The sequence below is a fragment of the Oncorhynchus mykiss genome, chromosome Y, assembly GCF_013265735.2.
Source record: "Oncorhynchus mykiss isolate Arlee chromosome Y, USDA_OmykA_1.1, whole genome shotgun sequence".
Classification (NCBI taxonomy): domain Eukaryota; kingdom Metazoa; phylum Chordata; class Actinopteri; order Salmoniformes; family Salmonidae; genus Oncorhynchus; species Oncorhynchus mykiss.
This window is the reverse complement of record NC_048593.1, coordinates 14,855,066-14,871,374: the sequence shown is the minus strand read 5'-3', so window position 1 is coordinate 14,871,374 and position 16,309 is coordinate 14,855,066. Positions and strand designations below refer to the sequence as shown.

Below are 16,309 nucleotides of genomic sequence, written 5' to 3'. Positions count from 1 at the left end.
GGTGGCTGCATCATGTTATGGATATACTTGTCATAGGCAAGGACTAGGGAGTTTTGTAGGATACAAATAAGTGGAATAGAGCTAAGCACAGGCAAAATCCTAGAGGAATGTTTTCTAACAAACTGGGAGACAAATGCACCTTTCAGCAGGACAATAACCTTAAACATAAGGCCAAATACTCACTGGAGTAGTTGACCATGATGACATTTAATGTTCCTGAGTGGCCTATTTACAGTTTTGACTTAAATCTTCTTGAAACTCTATGGCAAGACTTGAGAATGGCTGTCTAGCAATGATCAACCACCAACTTGACACAGCTTGAAGATTTTTTTTAAAGAATAGTGTGCAAATATTGTACAATCCAGGTGTTCAAAGCTCTTACGCTTACCCAGAACACCTCACAGCTGTAATCTCTGCCAAAGGTGATTCTAACATGTATTGATTCAGGGGTGTGAACACTTAAATGAGATTTCATTTTCAGTACATTTCTTTGAACATGTTTTCACTTTGTCATTATGGGGTATTGCGTGAAGATGGGTGAGGAATAAAATCAATTGACTCCATTTTGAATTCAGGCTGTAAGGCAACAAAATGTGGGATAAGTCGAGGGGTATGAATACATTCTGAAGGCAATGTATAGGCTACTGTAGAAGCGGTTGATTTTCCTGTTTATAAAAGAAAAACAAGCCGGAGTTGAATGTGGGATATTGAAAATATTGAATAAGTTATACGATCAAGTCGATATTGCTCTTTAGATCTACGAGATAGGGAGATGTTTTGATACTGCTCTGTTAAATATCCCCCAGGAATTGTAACACGGTTAAATAATTAAACCCCCTAAATGATGACATGATGTAACTGTACATCTGCTTCGTGTTCTAGGTATCCAGGAGTTTCCAGAAAATATCAAGAACTGCAAAGTCCTGGCTATCGTTGAAGCGAGTGTGAATCCCATCTCCAAGTAAGTTCGGTTCAAATACTTTAAAAGCCACACCTGTGTATTTACCTACACACGCCGAAGGATATGACTACGGCCTTGAAATGTTCATTTCGTAAACACCTTTGGCTAGACCAGTCACGAAATAAGGCCCCTCGTGTTCATTGTTCTCACTGACTGAAGTGAATGTTTGCTCTTGTCAAATGTGATTTTCATTTGAGCTAATGCTACCACTGGCAATGAGTAAAGATCATATTCAAAGCAAGATGGTTCAAAAAATGATATTTCTTGGGAACAGCAAAAAGTTGGCAGACATATACTTTCCACTACAAAGATAAGATAAACGTTAGTGTTCCCAAAGGGGAAATTGTCTTGGACACTGGACACACAATACTTTTCTGTAAAACAATAAAACCTCTTATTGTCTATTTGCGTGACATTTGTGTACTTTTTTGCATTTTTCTTCTGTACTGTTAGGAGCTAGTGTAACAAGCGTTCCGCTGCACCTGCTAAAACGTGTGCCAAACTGTGTACGTGACCATTCAACTTTGATTTGAGTTGTATTGATATAGTTTTCTGCCCGACTCCTATGCCACATTTAGCCGAGATGTGCGTAGATACAGTAATTTGTCTCTTTTTTTATGGTTCTTTTAAAAATAGAAAAATAACACTGTCCTACAACTAATGGCCTGTATTGTTTCGTCCGGCTCCTGTGCGTGTCTCCAGTTTTATTTCCTCTGTCTTTACAATGTTAGTGATTTATGTTAGTGACGTGATCATGTTGCTCCTGTCTCCCCTGCAGGCTCCCAGAGGGTTTCACCCAGCTCCTCAGCCTGTCACAGCTCTACCTGAATGACGCCTTCCTCGAGTTCCTTCCAGCCAGCTTCGGCAGGTAAGACATCAGTCAATCAATCAATCAATCAATCACAATTCATATACACTGACTGTACAAAACATTAGGAACATGCCATTTTTCATGACATAGACTGACCAGGTGAATCCAGGTGAAAGCTATGATCCCTTATTATTGTCACCTGTTAAATCTTCAGTCAGTTTAGAAGGGAGGAGACAGGTTAAAGAAGGATTTTTAAGCCTTGAGACAGAGGGTGAATGGGCAAGACAAAAATATTTAAGTGCCTTTTGAACGGGTTATGCGTAAAGAACTGCAACGCTGCTGGATTTTTCACCCTAAACAGTTTCCCGTCTGTATCAAGAATGGTCCACCACCAAAAGGACATCCAGCCAACTTGACACGAGTGTGACAAGCATTGTAGTCAACATGGGCCAGAATCCGTGTGGAACGCTTTCGACATCTTGTAGTCCATGCCCCGACAAGTTGAGGCTGTTCTGAGGGCATAAGGGGAGCAAACCTCCAAAAGCAAATACACTGCATTTGTTGGCCTTAAAGTACACAAGTGCGCACATGCAAGGAAGCAGGCAGGTATTGAAAATGGACTCAAGGGGTGAAATTTTAGTCACAAAAAATAGCATGGCAAGGTACTGTAGGTTATTCCCTCGAGACAGGAAGCTGTTACCTTATAGTGATGTTGGAATGACGGGCATGAATCCATGTTTTCTTATCTCATCTTCAGAGTTGGGGACCTTAACCTCCCCATGGAAATGTTTTAAACTGGGAATGTGCGTGCGTTGCAGTTGTGCGTGCGTTGCAGTTGTGCGTGCGTTGCAGTTGTGCGTGCGTTGCAGTTGTGCGTTGCAGTTGTGCGTGCGTTGCAGTTGTGCGTTGCAGTTGTGCGTTGCAGTTGTGCGTTGCAGTTGTGCGTTGCAGTTGTGCGTTGCAGTTGTGCGTTGCAGTTGTTCGTGCGTGCGTTGCAGTTGTGTGTGCGTTGCAGTTGCGTGTGTTGCAGTAGCGTGTGTGTGTTGTAGTTGTGTGTGTTGCAGTTGTGTGTGTTGCAGTTTGTGTGTGTGTGAGGTTAGAAGTCAGAGGAACCAATATGTGTATGAATGCAGTGTGATGTTAAAGTTTGAGATAAAATCAACTGCTAGAACCCTCTTTCTTCTTCAATTGCTTCAACTTCCACACTCCCCTGTCTCTATAGAGACTAACTCTTTATCATATAACTCATCTCTCCCAGGGTGAAGATCACAACTGTATATACAGTGCATTTGGAAAGTTTTCAGACCCCTTTACGTTTTCCAAATTTTGTTACTTTACACAGCCTAATTCTAAAATGGATTAAATTGTTATTTTTCTTCTTTTCATGAATCTAAACACAATACCCCATAATGACAAAGCAAAAATAGTTTTGTAGATTTTTTTGCAAATGTATAAAAAAAAACATAAAACAAAAATCACATTTACATAAGTATTCAGACCTTTTACTCAGTACTTTGTTGAAGCACCTTTGGCAGTGATTACAGCGTCGAGTCTTCTTGGGTATGATGATACAAGCTTGACACGTGTATTTGAGGAGTTTCTCCCATTATTCTCTGCAGATCCTCTCAAGCTCTGTCAGGTTGGATGGGGAGCGTCGCTGCACAGCTTTTTTCAGGTCTCCAGAGATGTTCGAAATGGGTTCAAGTCCCGGCTCTGGCTGGGCCACTCACGGACATTGTCCCGTGACGCTTGGCATTCAGGCCAAAGAGTTAAATTTTGGTTTCATCAGAAAAGAGAATCTTAGGTGCCTTTTGGCAAACTACAAGCAAGGCTGTTGTGTGCATTTTACTGAGGAGTTCTGCAGAGATGATTGTTCTTCTGGAAGGTTCTCCCATCTCCACAGAGGAATTCTGGAGCTCTGTCAGAGTGACCAAGAACTCTTCTTGGTCACCTCCCTGACCAAGGCTCTTCTCCCCTGATGGCTCAGTTTGGCCGGGCGTGTCTTGATGGTGCCAAACTTCTTCCATTTAAGAATGTATTTTTTAAAATTTTATTTAACCTTTATTTAACCAGGCAAGTCAGTTAAGAACAAATTTTCATTTACAATGACGTCCTAACCCGGATGACAATGGGCCAATTGTGCTCCGCTCTATTTGGGCTCTCAATCACGGCCGGTTGTGATAGAGCCTGGAATCGAACCAGGGTCTGTAGTGATGCCTCTAGCACTGAGATGCAGTGCCTTAAACCGCTGCGCCACTCGGGAGGCCACTGTGCTCTTGGGGACCTTCAATGCTGCAGAAATGTTTTGGTACCCTTCCCCAGATCTGTGCCTCTTTTACAATCCTGTCTCGCTCTACGGACAATTCCTTCAACCTCATGGCTTGGTTTTTGCTCTGACATGCACTGTCAACTGTGGGACCTTTTATATAGACAGGTGTGTGCCTTTCCAAATCATGCCCAATCAATTGAATTTACCACAGGTGGACTCCAATCAAGTTGTAGTAACATCTCAACGATGATCAATGGGAACAGGATGCAGCTGAGCGCAATTTTGAGTTTCATAGCAAAGGGTCTGAATACTTATGGAAATAAGGTATTTCAGTTTTTTTAATTTGTAATACATTTGCAAAAAATCTACAAACCTGTTTTCGCTTTGGCATTATGGGGTATTGTGTGTAGACTGAGACATTTTTTATGAAACCAATTTCAGAATAAGACTAACGTAAGAAAATCTGGAAAAGGGGAAGGGGTCTGAATACTTTCCGAACTTACTGTAAGATATAGTATGTAATCATGGCTAGATCATATAGGTTTATGACATGGGAGGAAACCTTGCTTCTGACCTTATGTAGCTTTCTCTTGGGCTCAGTTCCCCCACTTTACAGCTGAATCACAGCTGGGTTTCAAACTAGCAGGAGTCATGTGGAATCTTGAATTTCATATCTGTATGGCTCACATCGTTGGTCAGGCCCCAGTGATCCAGCTCCAGGATAAGCCTTTGTTTTTAGACAAAACTATCCAGTAAAACAACACTATCCCATGTCCCTGAAGGCTGGTCAATAGATTTCACTTTGAGTATACACAGTGAGTGTTATGTCATTGACTTGTATTCTATCTCTCGCTCTCCTCTTCCTCTCTCACTCTCCCTCAGGTTGACTAAACTGCAGATCCTGGAGCTGAGAGAGAACCAGTTAAAGATGCTGCCAAAGTAAGTTTTCTCTGTCTCTGTTTCACATGTTGTTTTCCCCATATCAAAGCCCTTGCAGACCTCACAGCTCACAGTCCACGGACGAACAAGAGGTGGCTCTTTGTGAGCAACCATGTTTGTGGGAGGGAGAAAAAAGGACAAGTGCCTTTCTATTGTCCTCTATCTCGCTCTCTCTTTTCTCTCCCTCTCTCCCCTACACACTCTTGCTTTCTCAGTCTCTCTCACTTTTTCTCTGTGGCATTGAATTTCACCGTATGGAATTTTAATTTACCAGACCCATATGCATTGGGTGCGTAACCGGATTAGGGCGCCCACCCACGGTGTTCAGAATGACCGAACTCGCATTTAGATTATGGTAATTAATCTTAACAGAACATGCAAGTCGAGGATGCAACGCCGTGTGTCCTTACCGCTCACTTTGAAGCTGTTAGAATAACTGTCCACGTTTACTTTTCCTCAGCCAACAAGACGAGTAATGAACAGCTAAATCACTAGCCTTTGCAGGCGGAGCGTGAGTTAAGTTTGGGGAAGTACATTTTCACCATTTAAAAGAATGCACCTTTTTATAATAAAGCATTCCATGCGTCATCACATTTGCAGACTTATGTGATGAGTAGATTGGATAGTCATACTTTAGGCAAATAATAGAACTCAATCACTGTTTGCAAAAAAGACTGTTCAATGCATGGCTGAGCGTGTATAGTGTAGAAGAGACCTGGGCTATAGGCTATATCAGAAGTTTTTCTTTGCACAGGAAAAACACATTTCACGCAGTTATAGTTCACTTTATATGACTGGAGACATAAGCAGAATCTGTTTTTATTATGGCAAATTACAGGGTAGCCTACTCTGCTGACACTGATAAACAGATCAATAAAAACAATGTCCATATAAGAGGCCAATGAGAAGGAGAGAGACGCCTTAGAATGACGTTCATCTAAACTGGAGGAGGAAATGATTGTCCGAAAACCAACTTTTAAGTGGCACTGACCCAACAATGATAGAGTGGATATGCGCAGTGCGCGCTCACCAGGGATATGGCCGATGCTCTCAGCTGATGCCAATAAGATAGGCTTTTAGGCCTACTGTTCGCTCAATTAAGTTGAGAATTTTGATTAATGTAAAGTCCATCTTTTTTACTGAACAAAAATATGAAAGCAACATGTAAAGTGTTGGTCCCATGTTTCATGAGCTGAAATAAAAGATCCCAGAAATGGTCCATAGCCACAAAAAGCTTATTTCTCTCAAATTCTGTTCACAAATTAGTTTGCATCCCTTTTTAGTGAGCATTTCTCCTTTACCAAGATAATCCATCCACCTGACAGGTGTGAGGGAACGCGCAATTGGCATGCTGACTACAAAGCTGTTGCCAGAGAATTGAATGTTAATTTCTCTACCATAAGCAGTCTCCAACGTCGGTTTAGAAAAATTGGCAGTACGTACAACCGTACGGGAGGAGCAGGTAAGCAGCGTGGCGGAGCGGCACTCCAAAATACAAACATTTCTGATAAATATGTTATATTGCAATAGGCAGTTCTCCTGCAAGCCCTACTAATGAAAGTTTACCAATACCTTGCGGTGTGCAAAAAAATCCAGAAAATGTGCTATTAACAACTTTGAGCTTACCCAAACTGGAGAAGCTGGATAAATCACATGACAGCCTGTGGGATCTGGAATCTTTCATTGACCAATACTACCATTCCGACTGCGACATGGATTGCGGGGATTCCTTAACTCAGGCTGGCCATAATAACCAAGACACTGGGATCTCTGCCATAAAGCCTGCCAAAAGATTTAGGAACTCATCCAGTGACACGGTGGATTTAAACAACTCCACTGGCGATGACGTCAACGCTTCCAAAGTAAGTGTTCTGGTCTCCATAACTCAAAAGCTGTCTGTTTTTAGATGAATTGAGAAAGAACCTAGCTGACCTCAACATTGCCATCGCTTTCAATAACAAACAACTTGAGGAAATGCTCAAAGAGAATAAAACGCTAAGGGGCACTGTCGACAAATTGGAAATCAAAGTAAACAATGTTGACCGTGACAACGGAGTCCTTCAAGAGACCGTGCTAGATACGCAGTATGAGGGGATAACTTAATATTCTCTGGCACTGAAAAGGTTAAATCTAGAAACCGTGAGGCGTCTGTGCGCGAGTTCATATCTACTGATCTGACAATTTCACTAGACCAGCTACAATGAATTACATTTTCACAAGTACATAGAATAGAAAGCACATCCCACCATGGCCCGTGCCCCATAGTAGCTTGTTTTCAGCACTGCCAGCAGAAAATCAAGGTACAAAGAAAGGAAGTCAGCTCAAAGGCACAAACTATGGAATGAACGACCACCTCCGTAAAGAAATCAGAGAAAGAACGAAAATACTTTACCCAATGTAAAAAAATAAATAAAATGCAGACAAATGAGTAGAAGCTTCTCTATGGTGGTTGATAAACTGTACAGTACCAGTCAACAGTTTGGACACCTACTCGTTGAAGGGTTTTTCTTTATTTTTACTAGTGAAGACATCAGAACTATGGAATAACACACGGAATCATATAGTAAAAAATGGTTAAACAAATTGAAATACACTGCTCAAAAAAATAAAGGGAACACTAAAATAACACATCCTAGATCTGAATGAATGAAATATTCTTATTAAATACTTAAATACCTTTCTTTACATAGTTGAATATGCTGACAACAAAATCACACAAAAGTGATCAATGGAAATCAAATTTATCAACCCACGGAGGTCTGGATTTGGAGTCACACTCAAAATTAAAGTGGAAAACCACACTACAGGCTGATCCAACTTTGATATAATGTCCTTAAAACAAGTCAAAATGAGGCTCAGTAGTGTGTGTGGCCTCCACGTGCCTGTATGACCTCCCTACAACGCCTGGGCATGCTCCTGATGAGGTGGCGGATGGTCTCCTGCGGGATCTCCTCCCAGACCTGGACTAAAGCATCCGCCAACTCCTGTACAGTCTGTGGTGCATCGTGGCGTTGGTGGATGGAGCGAGACATGATGTCCCAGATGTGCTCAATTGGATTCAGGTCTGAGGAACGGGCGGGCCAGTCCATAGCATCAATGCCTTCCTCTTGCAGGAAATGCTGACACACTCCAGCCACATGAGAGCTAGCATTGTCTTGTATTAGGTGGAACCCAGGGCCAACCGCACCAGCATATGGTCTCACAAGGGGTCTGAGGATCTCATCTCGGTACCTAATGGCAGTCAGGCTACCTCTGGCGAGCACATGGAGGTGCCACCCCACACTATGACACCCCACACCCCCAAAGAAATGCCGCCCCACACCATGACTGACCCACCGCCAAACCGGTCATGCTGGAGGATGTTGCAGGCAGCAGAACGTTCTCCACTGCATCTCCAGACTCTGTCACGTGCTCAGTGTGAACCTGCTTTCATCTGTGAAGAGCACAGGGCGCCAGTGGCGAATTTGCCAATCTTGGTGTTCTCTGGCAAATGCAAAAACGTCCTGCACGGTGTTGGGCTGTAAGCACAACCCCCACCTGTGGATGTCGGGCCCTCATACCACCCTCATGGAGTCTGTTTCTGACCGTTTGAGCAGAGCTCCTCCTTGCACAAAGGTGGAGGTAGCGGTCCTGCTGCTGGGTTGTTGCCCTCCTACGGCCTCCTCCACCTTTATTTAACCAGGCAAGTCAGTTAAGAACAAATTCTTATTTTCAATGACGGCCTGGGAACAGTGGGTTAACTGCCTGTTCAGGGGCAGAACAACAGATTTGTACCTTGTCAGCTCGGGGGTTTGAACTCGCAACCTTCCGGTTACTAGTCCAACACTCTAACCACTAGGCTACCCTGCCTCCTCCACGTCTCCTGATGTACTGGCCTGTCTCCTGGTAGCGCCTCCATGCTCTGGACACTACGCTGACAGACACAGCAAACCTTCTTGCCACAGCTCGCATTGATGTGCCATCCTGGATGAGCTGCACTACCTGAGCCACTTGTGTGGGTTGTAGACTCCGTCTCATGCTACCACTCGAGTGAAAGCACCGCCAGCATTCAAAAGTGACCAAAACATCAGCCAGGAAGCATAGGAACTGAGAAGTGGTCTGTGGTCACCACCTGCAGAACCACTCCTTTATTGGGGGTGTCTTGCTAATTGCCTATAATTTCCACCTGTTGTCTATTCCATTTGCAACAGCATGTGAACTTTATTGTCAATCAGTGTTGCTTCCTAAGTGGACAGTTTGATTTCACAGAAGTGTGAATGACTTGGAGTTACATTGTGTTGTTTAAGTGTTCCCTTTATTTTTTTGAGCAGTGTATATGTTTTATATTTGAGATTCTTCAAGTAGCCAACCTTTGCCTTGATCACAGCTTTGCATACTTTTGTGATTCTCTCAACCAGCTTCATGAGGTAATCACCTGGAATGCATTTCCATTAACGGGTGTGCCTTGTTAAAAGATAATTTGTGGAATTTCTTTCCTTAATGCGTTTGAGCCAATCAGTTGTGTTGTGACAAGGTAGAGGTGGTATACAGAAGCCCTATTTGGTAAAAGACCAAGGCCATATTATGGAGATAATCGCTCAAATAAGCAAAGACAAATGACAGTCCATTACTTTTAAGGCACGAAGGTCAGTCAATTCAGAACATTTCAACAACTTTGACAGTTTCTTCAAGTGCAGTCGCAAAACCATCAAGCGCTATGATGAAACTGGCAATCATGAGGACCGCCACAGGAAAGGAAGACCCAGAGTTACCTCTGCTGTAGAGGATAAGTTCATTAGAGTTAGCAGCATCATAAATTGCAGCCCAAATAAATGCTTCAGAGTTCAATGAACAAACCCGTCTCAAGATGAACTGTTCAGAGGAGACTGATTGAATCACTGCTGCAAAGAAACCACTACTAAAGGACAACAATAAGAAGAATAGATGCTTGGGCCAAGAAGACGAACAATGGACATTAGACGGGTGGAAAGTGGTCCTTTTGGTCTTATGAGTCCAAATGTGAGGTTTTTGGTTCCAACCGCTATGTCTGTGAGGCACAGAGTTGGTGAACGGATGATCTCCGCGGAAGCATGGAGGAGCTGTGTGGGTGTGCTTTGCTGGTGACACTGTCAGTGATTTATTTAGAATTCAAGGCACACTAAACCAGCATGGCTACCACAGCATTCTGCAGCGATATACCATCTCATGGTTTGTGCATAGTGGGACTAGCCATTTGTTTTTCAACAGGACAATGACCCAACACGCCTCCAGGCTGTGTAAGGGCTATTTGACCAAGAATGAAAGTGATGGATTGCTGCGTCAGATGATCTGGCCTACACAATCACCCGACCTCAACCGAATTGACATGGTTTGGGTGGAGTTGGACCATAGAATGAAGGAAAAGCAGCCAACAAGTGCTCAGGATATGTGGGAGCTCTTTAAAGACTGTTGGAAAAGCAGGTGAAGCTGGTTGAGAGAATGCCAAGAGTGTGCAAAGCTGTCATCAATGCAAAGGTGGTTACTTTGAAGAATCTAAAATACCACATGATACTACATGATTACAAAATACTACATGATTCCATGTGTGTTATTTCATAGTTTTGATGTCTTGACTATAATTTTACAATTTAGAAAATAGTTTTAAAAAACTGAAAAACCCTTGTAGGTGTGTCCAAACGTTTGACTGGTTCTGTATATTGATGGGCAGCGTCTCTAGGGTGTTTGATAAACTGTACATCGATGGTCAGCTATATAGAGATGCCAAGGAAACACCATGGCACTTCTGATGGGTCACATTGGCTAATTTTAGGCCTAACCAGAGCATGTTGCAGAAGTATTCAGACCCTTTGACTTTTTCCACATTTTATGTTAAACCCTTATTCTAAAATGCATTCATTTATTTTCTTGTCAGTCTACACACAGTACCCCATAATGACAAAGCAAAAAGTTTAAAAAATAAATAAAATAAAAACATTTTTGCAAATATAGAAAAAATAAATTACGTAAGTATTCACACCCTTTGCTATGAGACTTGAAATTGAGCTCAACTGCATCTTGTTTCCATTGGTCATCCTTGATGTTCCTACAACTTGATTGGAGTCCACCTGTGGTAAATTCAATTGATTGGACATGATTTGGAAAGTCACACACCTGTCTATATAAAAGGTCCCACAGTTGATATGTCAGCGCAAAAACCAAACCATGAGGTTGAAGGAATTGTCCATAGAGCTCCAGGATTGTGTCGAAGCACAGATCTGGGGAAGGGTACCAAACAATTTCTGCAGCATTGAAGGTCCCCAAGAACACAGTGGCCTCCATTCTTAAATTGAAGAAGTTTGTAACCACCAAACTCTTCCTTGTGCTGGCCGCCTGGTCAAACTGAGCAATTTGGGGAGAAGAGCCTTGGTCAGGCAGGTGATCAAGAACCCGATGGTCACTCTGACAGAGCTCCAGAGTTCCTCTGTGGAGATGGGAGAACCTTCCAGAACGACAGCCGTCTCTGGTGGAGTGCTGCAATCAGGCGTTTATGATAGTGGCAAGACGGAAGCCACTCCTTAGTAAAATGCGCGACAGCCCGCTTGGAGTTTGCCAAAAGCCACCTAAAGGGCTCTCCAACCATGAGAAACAAGATTCTCTGGTCTGATGAAACCTAGATTGAACTCTTTGGCCTGAATACCAAGCGTCACGTCTGGAGGAGACCTGGCACCATCCCTATGGTGGAGTATGCTGATGGCAGCATCATGCTGTGGGGATGTTTTATAGCAGCAGGGACTGGGAGACTAGTCAGGATTGGGGAAAAGATGAATGGAGAAAAGTACAGAGATATCCTTGTTGAAAACCTGCTCCAGAGCACTCAGGACCTCAGACACGGCCAAGACAGCGCAGTAGTGGTTTCGGGACGTCTCTGAATGTCCTTGAGTGGCCTGGCCTGAGCATGGACTTGACCCCGATCTAATATCGCTAGAGAGACCTGAAAATAGCTGTGCAGCGACGCTCCCCATCCAACCTGGTAGAGTTTGAGAGGATCTGCAGTGCAGAGAAGAATGGGAGGACCTCCCCAAATACAGTTGTGCCAAGCTTATAGCGTCATACCCAAGAAGACTCTATAATCGCTGCCTAAGGTGCTGTAACAAGGTACTGAGTAAAGGGTCTGAATACTTATGTAAATGTGATTTTTTTATTTTTAATACATTTGAGAGAAAAAATCTAAACCTGTTTTTGCTTTGTCATTATGGTGTATTGTGTGTAGATTGAGGAAAACCCTTTTTATTTAATACATTTTAGGATTTGTAAATTAACAAAATGTGGAAAAAGTCAAGAGGTCTGACTACTTTCTGAATGCACTGTATATATTATGTATAACCAGGTAGTAGAAGCCCAAGTATTTTTGTCCGTTAGTTTACTCCAATTAGGGATGATGGGGTTACCGGGAAAATAATAAAAAAAAATATATATTTACCAAAAAGTATATAGGGGATTGGAAATGATGCAGACAATTACACTGTGGCTTCTATCAACAATATTAAAGCTGATCAACTGGCCTCACAACCGCAGATCACATGTAACCTCAACCAGTCCAGGACCTCCACATTTGGCTTCTTCATCTGCGGGATCGACTGAGACCAGCCACCCAGACAGCTGATAAAACTGTGGATTTGCACAACCGAATAATTTCTGCTCAAACTGTCAGAAACCGTCTGGGGGCTCGTCCTCCTTACCAGGGTCTTGACCGGACTGCGGTTCGGCGTCGTAACTAACTTCAGTGGGCAAAGCTCACCTTCAATGGCCACTGGCACACTGGAGATGTGTGCTCTTCATGGATGAATCCCGGTTTCAACTGGGGCCGGCAGATGGCAGACAGTGTGTATAGCGTTGTGTGGGCAAGCGGTGTGCTGATGTCAATGCTGTGAACAGAGTGCCCCATGGTGTCAGTGGGGTTACGGTATAGGCAGCCATAAGCTATGGACAATTAACATAAGTGCATTTTATCAATGGCAATTTGAATGCACAGAGAAACCGTGCCGAGTTTCTGAGGCCCATTGTTGTGCTATTCGTCCGCCGCCATCGCCTCTTGTTTCAGCATGATAATGCACGGCCCCATGTCGCTATTCCTAGAAGCTGAAACTGTCCATGGCCTGCATACTCACAAGACATGTCACCCACTGAGCATGTTTGGGATGCTCTGGACTGACATGTACGACAGCGTGTTCCAGTTCCCGCCAATATCCAGCAACTTCACACATCCATTGAAGAGGAGTGGGACAATATTCCACAGGCCACAATCAACAGCCTGATCAATTCTATGCAACGGAGATGTGTCCTGCAGCATGAGGCAAATGGTGGTCACACCAGATACTAACTGGTTTTCTGATCCACACCCAACTTTTGTTTTTAAGGTATCTATGACCAACGGATGCATATCTGTATTCCCAGTCATGTGAAATCCATAGATTAGAGCCTAATGCATTTATTTTAATTAACTGATTTCCTTATTTGAACTGTAACTCAGTAAAATCTTGGAAATTGTTGCATTTATAATTTTCTTTAGTGTATATTGTAGCCTGACTAGTTATCGGTTTAGCTATTATTAGCATGTATTCATTTTTTTGTCATGTCCCCAAAAACTTTACACTGACACTCGCAAATACTGTAAGGCCATACAAAGTTGCTTTCCTTTTTGGAACCAACAAAACAAACAACTCACTTCGCCATTGTGTTCCTTGGGATTCTGCTCAAGTTGAATCAAATTTTTGAATCACGAACAGTAATTTTTTGAAACATTATTGGATGTAGCCTTTTTTGGATTATGTGGCAGCAATACTTCCAGTTGATTTGGGCTTCCAATGTATTGCAGCTCAGTAGATGCTAGTCAGCCTGCACACGAAACACTTCTAAGGTAGTTAAGATACAGTTGACTGTACTATAAGGGAGCAGTTCCTGGAAGAAAACGAAAAAAAAGTGGGCTTGCTTCAGCTGTATTAAAATATTTTTTGCCTTCTGTAGCCATTTGAACTTTGATACATTGAATGAAGAAATGATTTTATAAAGGCATAAAATGGATTCAGTTGTAATGTTGCAATGTTTTACAACAAGGGTGGTCAACCATCCTCCAGGAGAGCTACTGGGTGTGCTGGGTTTCTTTCCAGTCCCCCTCTAACAAACCCCATTTCAGAAATGAGCTGCTCAACCAGACCTCGATAAAATGACACTGATGTGTTTGAGCAGTAGCTCTCCAAGCTGACTGACCACATGTTTTATATAGTTACCTAACATGTATTCTACTTTGTTGGGGGGTGGGGGGGGGGATTAAGTGCTTTTCACAGCAACAGGAGATGGTACATGGGATCAGAGGTTAGCCTCCCAGTGTTGATACCACATGTTTGCTTAATTTTTTATACTTGCATAGCTACGCCGCCTATTTGTTGATCATGGAAATGTGGTTAAAAGTCGTGAAGTCATGTAAAAATCATGAAATTCTGACCGTAGCTCCTGTTCCGTTTCATCTTTTGAAAGCCTCTTCTTTAACATTAAAAACGATGATTATTAAGAGGATCCAGAGGGCCGCAGGTGGTTTTGAAGTCTCCCTTTCTCTTTCTGTCTCGCTCTTCCCCTCTGCTCGGTCTCATTACCTTGTTCTCTTTCTCTACCCTCTCTCTGTGTGTCTCCTCTATTTCTGTCTAATTGAAGCCTATCCGGTGTATCTAGGTCCAGTTCTTCTGTTGTCCCCTAGCTGACTGGTCCTCTGTGTTCTGTGTCTGAGACAACAGCCAGGCCTGTTAGGGGCTGGAGCTCTGACAAACAGAAGGCCTAATGGCAGGATGGATGCCAGAGATGCACAAACATCCCTGGATATAAATAAACACATACACACACACACACACACACACACACAACTGCACGTACGCACCCACACACTCATCTTACCCCAGGCGCTTTATGACGAAAGCACCGTCACGCGTTCCTCTTCTTACTCACTTATTCCTCTGGGACCCTGTACCAAACCCAGTGTCTCTGACAGCAGCTCTGAAACAGAGCCTGGTAGAGCAGGAACACATGCTTTCATTAAGCCTACTTTCTCCATATCACGGTCCGAATACACAGGCCGTGTTTTTATATCGACCCCAACATTTATTACTACACCAAACCCAGAGATTGCCATGAAACCGGCTCGTTGTGTAGTTTGATTGTACAGACAGGTACATGGTATGGATTAAAGTGGGATGTTTTGAGGAGCAGCGAAGACAAAACAGCCTCCACGGGGGGAAGCGCGTAACTGTCAAGGCTAGCGCCGAGCTGCGTTTGGTTTGACGGGTGTTTTGAGGACTAGGGCTGTGTTCCAAATGGCACCTTAATCCCTTCATAGAGCCCCATAGGGCTCTGGTCAGAAGTAGTGCACTATAAAGGGAAAAGGGTCCATTTGCGACGCAACCCTAGAGGTTTATCCTCACTGAGAAACCATCGCCTATATCACATTTTGTCTCATGTTATAGGTCGTGTTTAGATTTTGTTTGTCTTAGTAACACATGCAATAACACGTTATGTTATACTCATGTAATTTAGCTTATGTCGTATAGCGTCCAGTTCTCCTGTATTTATATGCGTCGATCGACACAGCATGGATCTGTAGCACCTGTCAGTGAAGTGGGATGGATGTTGGCCAGATGATCTCATGGTTGTTAAATCGCCCATCAATATCTTGCCACAAGTCTGTCACTAGATGCATATGAATTCCCCCAGACCTGAAAATCTATTGCTGCCAATTTGTTAGAAATCGATAAAAGTCTGAATGAAAAGCCTGGATATGGAGTAAAGTTAGACCAGCATCAATCCCAGGACGTTATTTGAACAAATGTCTTTGGCATGTGTCATAACATTTTTCATGTCCCCCTGGTGTAACATAACAATTTTATATGTGTCAAATGTTTGCGATGCTTTTTCCTGTGACGAAATCGGCCTTAAATGGGTGAGAAGGAGACCTGGGAGTGAGCCTACTATAACAGGGCCCTTGTGTGATATAAAGCAGTATTTATTGTTTTATTATTTTAAGAAACTAGACTACAGGGACACTAGGTGAAAGTTTGCATACACATACAGTGCATTCGGAAAGTATTCAGACCCCTTCACTTTTTCCACATTTTGTTACGTCACAGCCTTATTCAAAATTGTATTCAATTGTTTTTTCCTCATCAATCTACACATCCCATAATGACAAAGCGAAAACAGGTTTATATAATCTTTTTTGCAAATGTATTCAAAATAAAAAACAGATACCTTATCTACATCAGTATTCAGACCCTTTGCGATGAGACTCGAAATTGAGCTCAGGTGCATCCTGTTTCCATTGATCATC

General features: G+C 42.9%; 1 protein-coding gene across 5 annotated transcripts in view; it reads left to right on the top strand.

Moving 5' to 3' along the window:
- LOC110509697 (erbin) overlaps positions 1-16,309 on the top strand; it is a 128,768-nt gene that overhangs the window by 71,827 nt on the left and 40,632 nt on the right. For all 5 annotated transcript variants that reach the window (XM_036967587.1, XM_036967589.1, XM_036967586.1 and 2 more), the window contains 3 exons: positions 883-961; positions 1,740-1,829; positions 4,924-4,980. In XM_036967587.1, the coding sequence (XP_036823482.1) occupies positions 883-961; positions 1,740-1,829; positions 4,924-4,980 (226 nt within the window). The remainder of the gene's footprint in view (positions 1-882; positions 962-1,739; positions 1,830-4,923; positions 4,981-16,309) is intronic.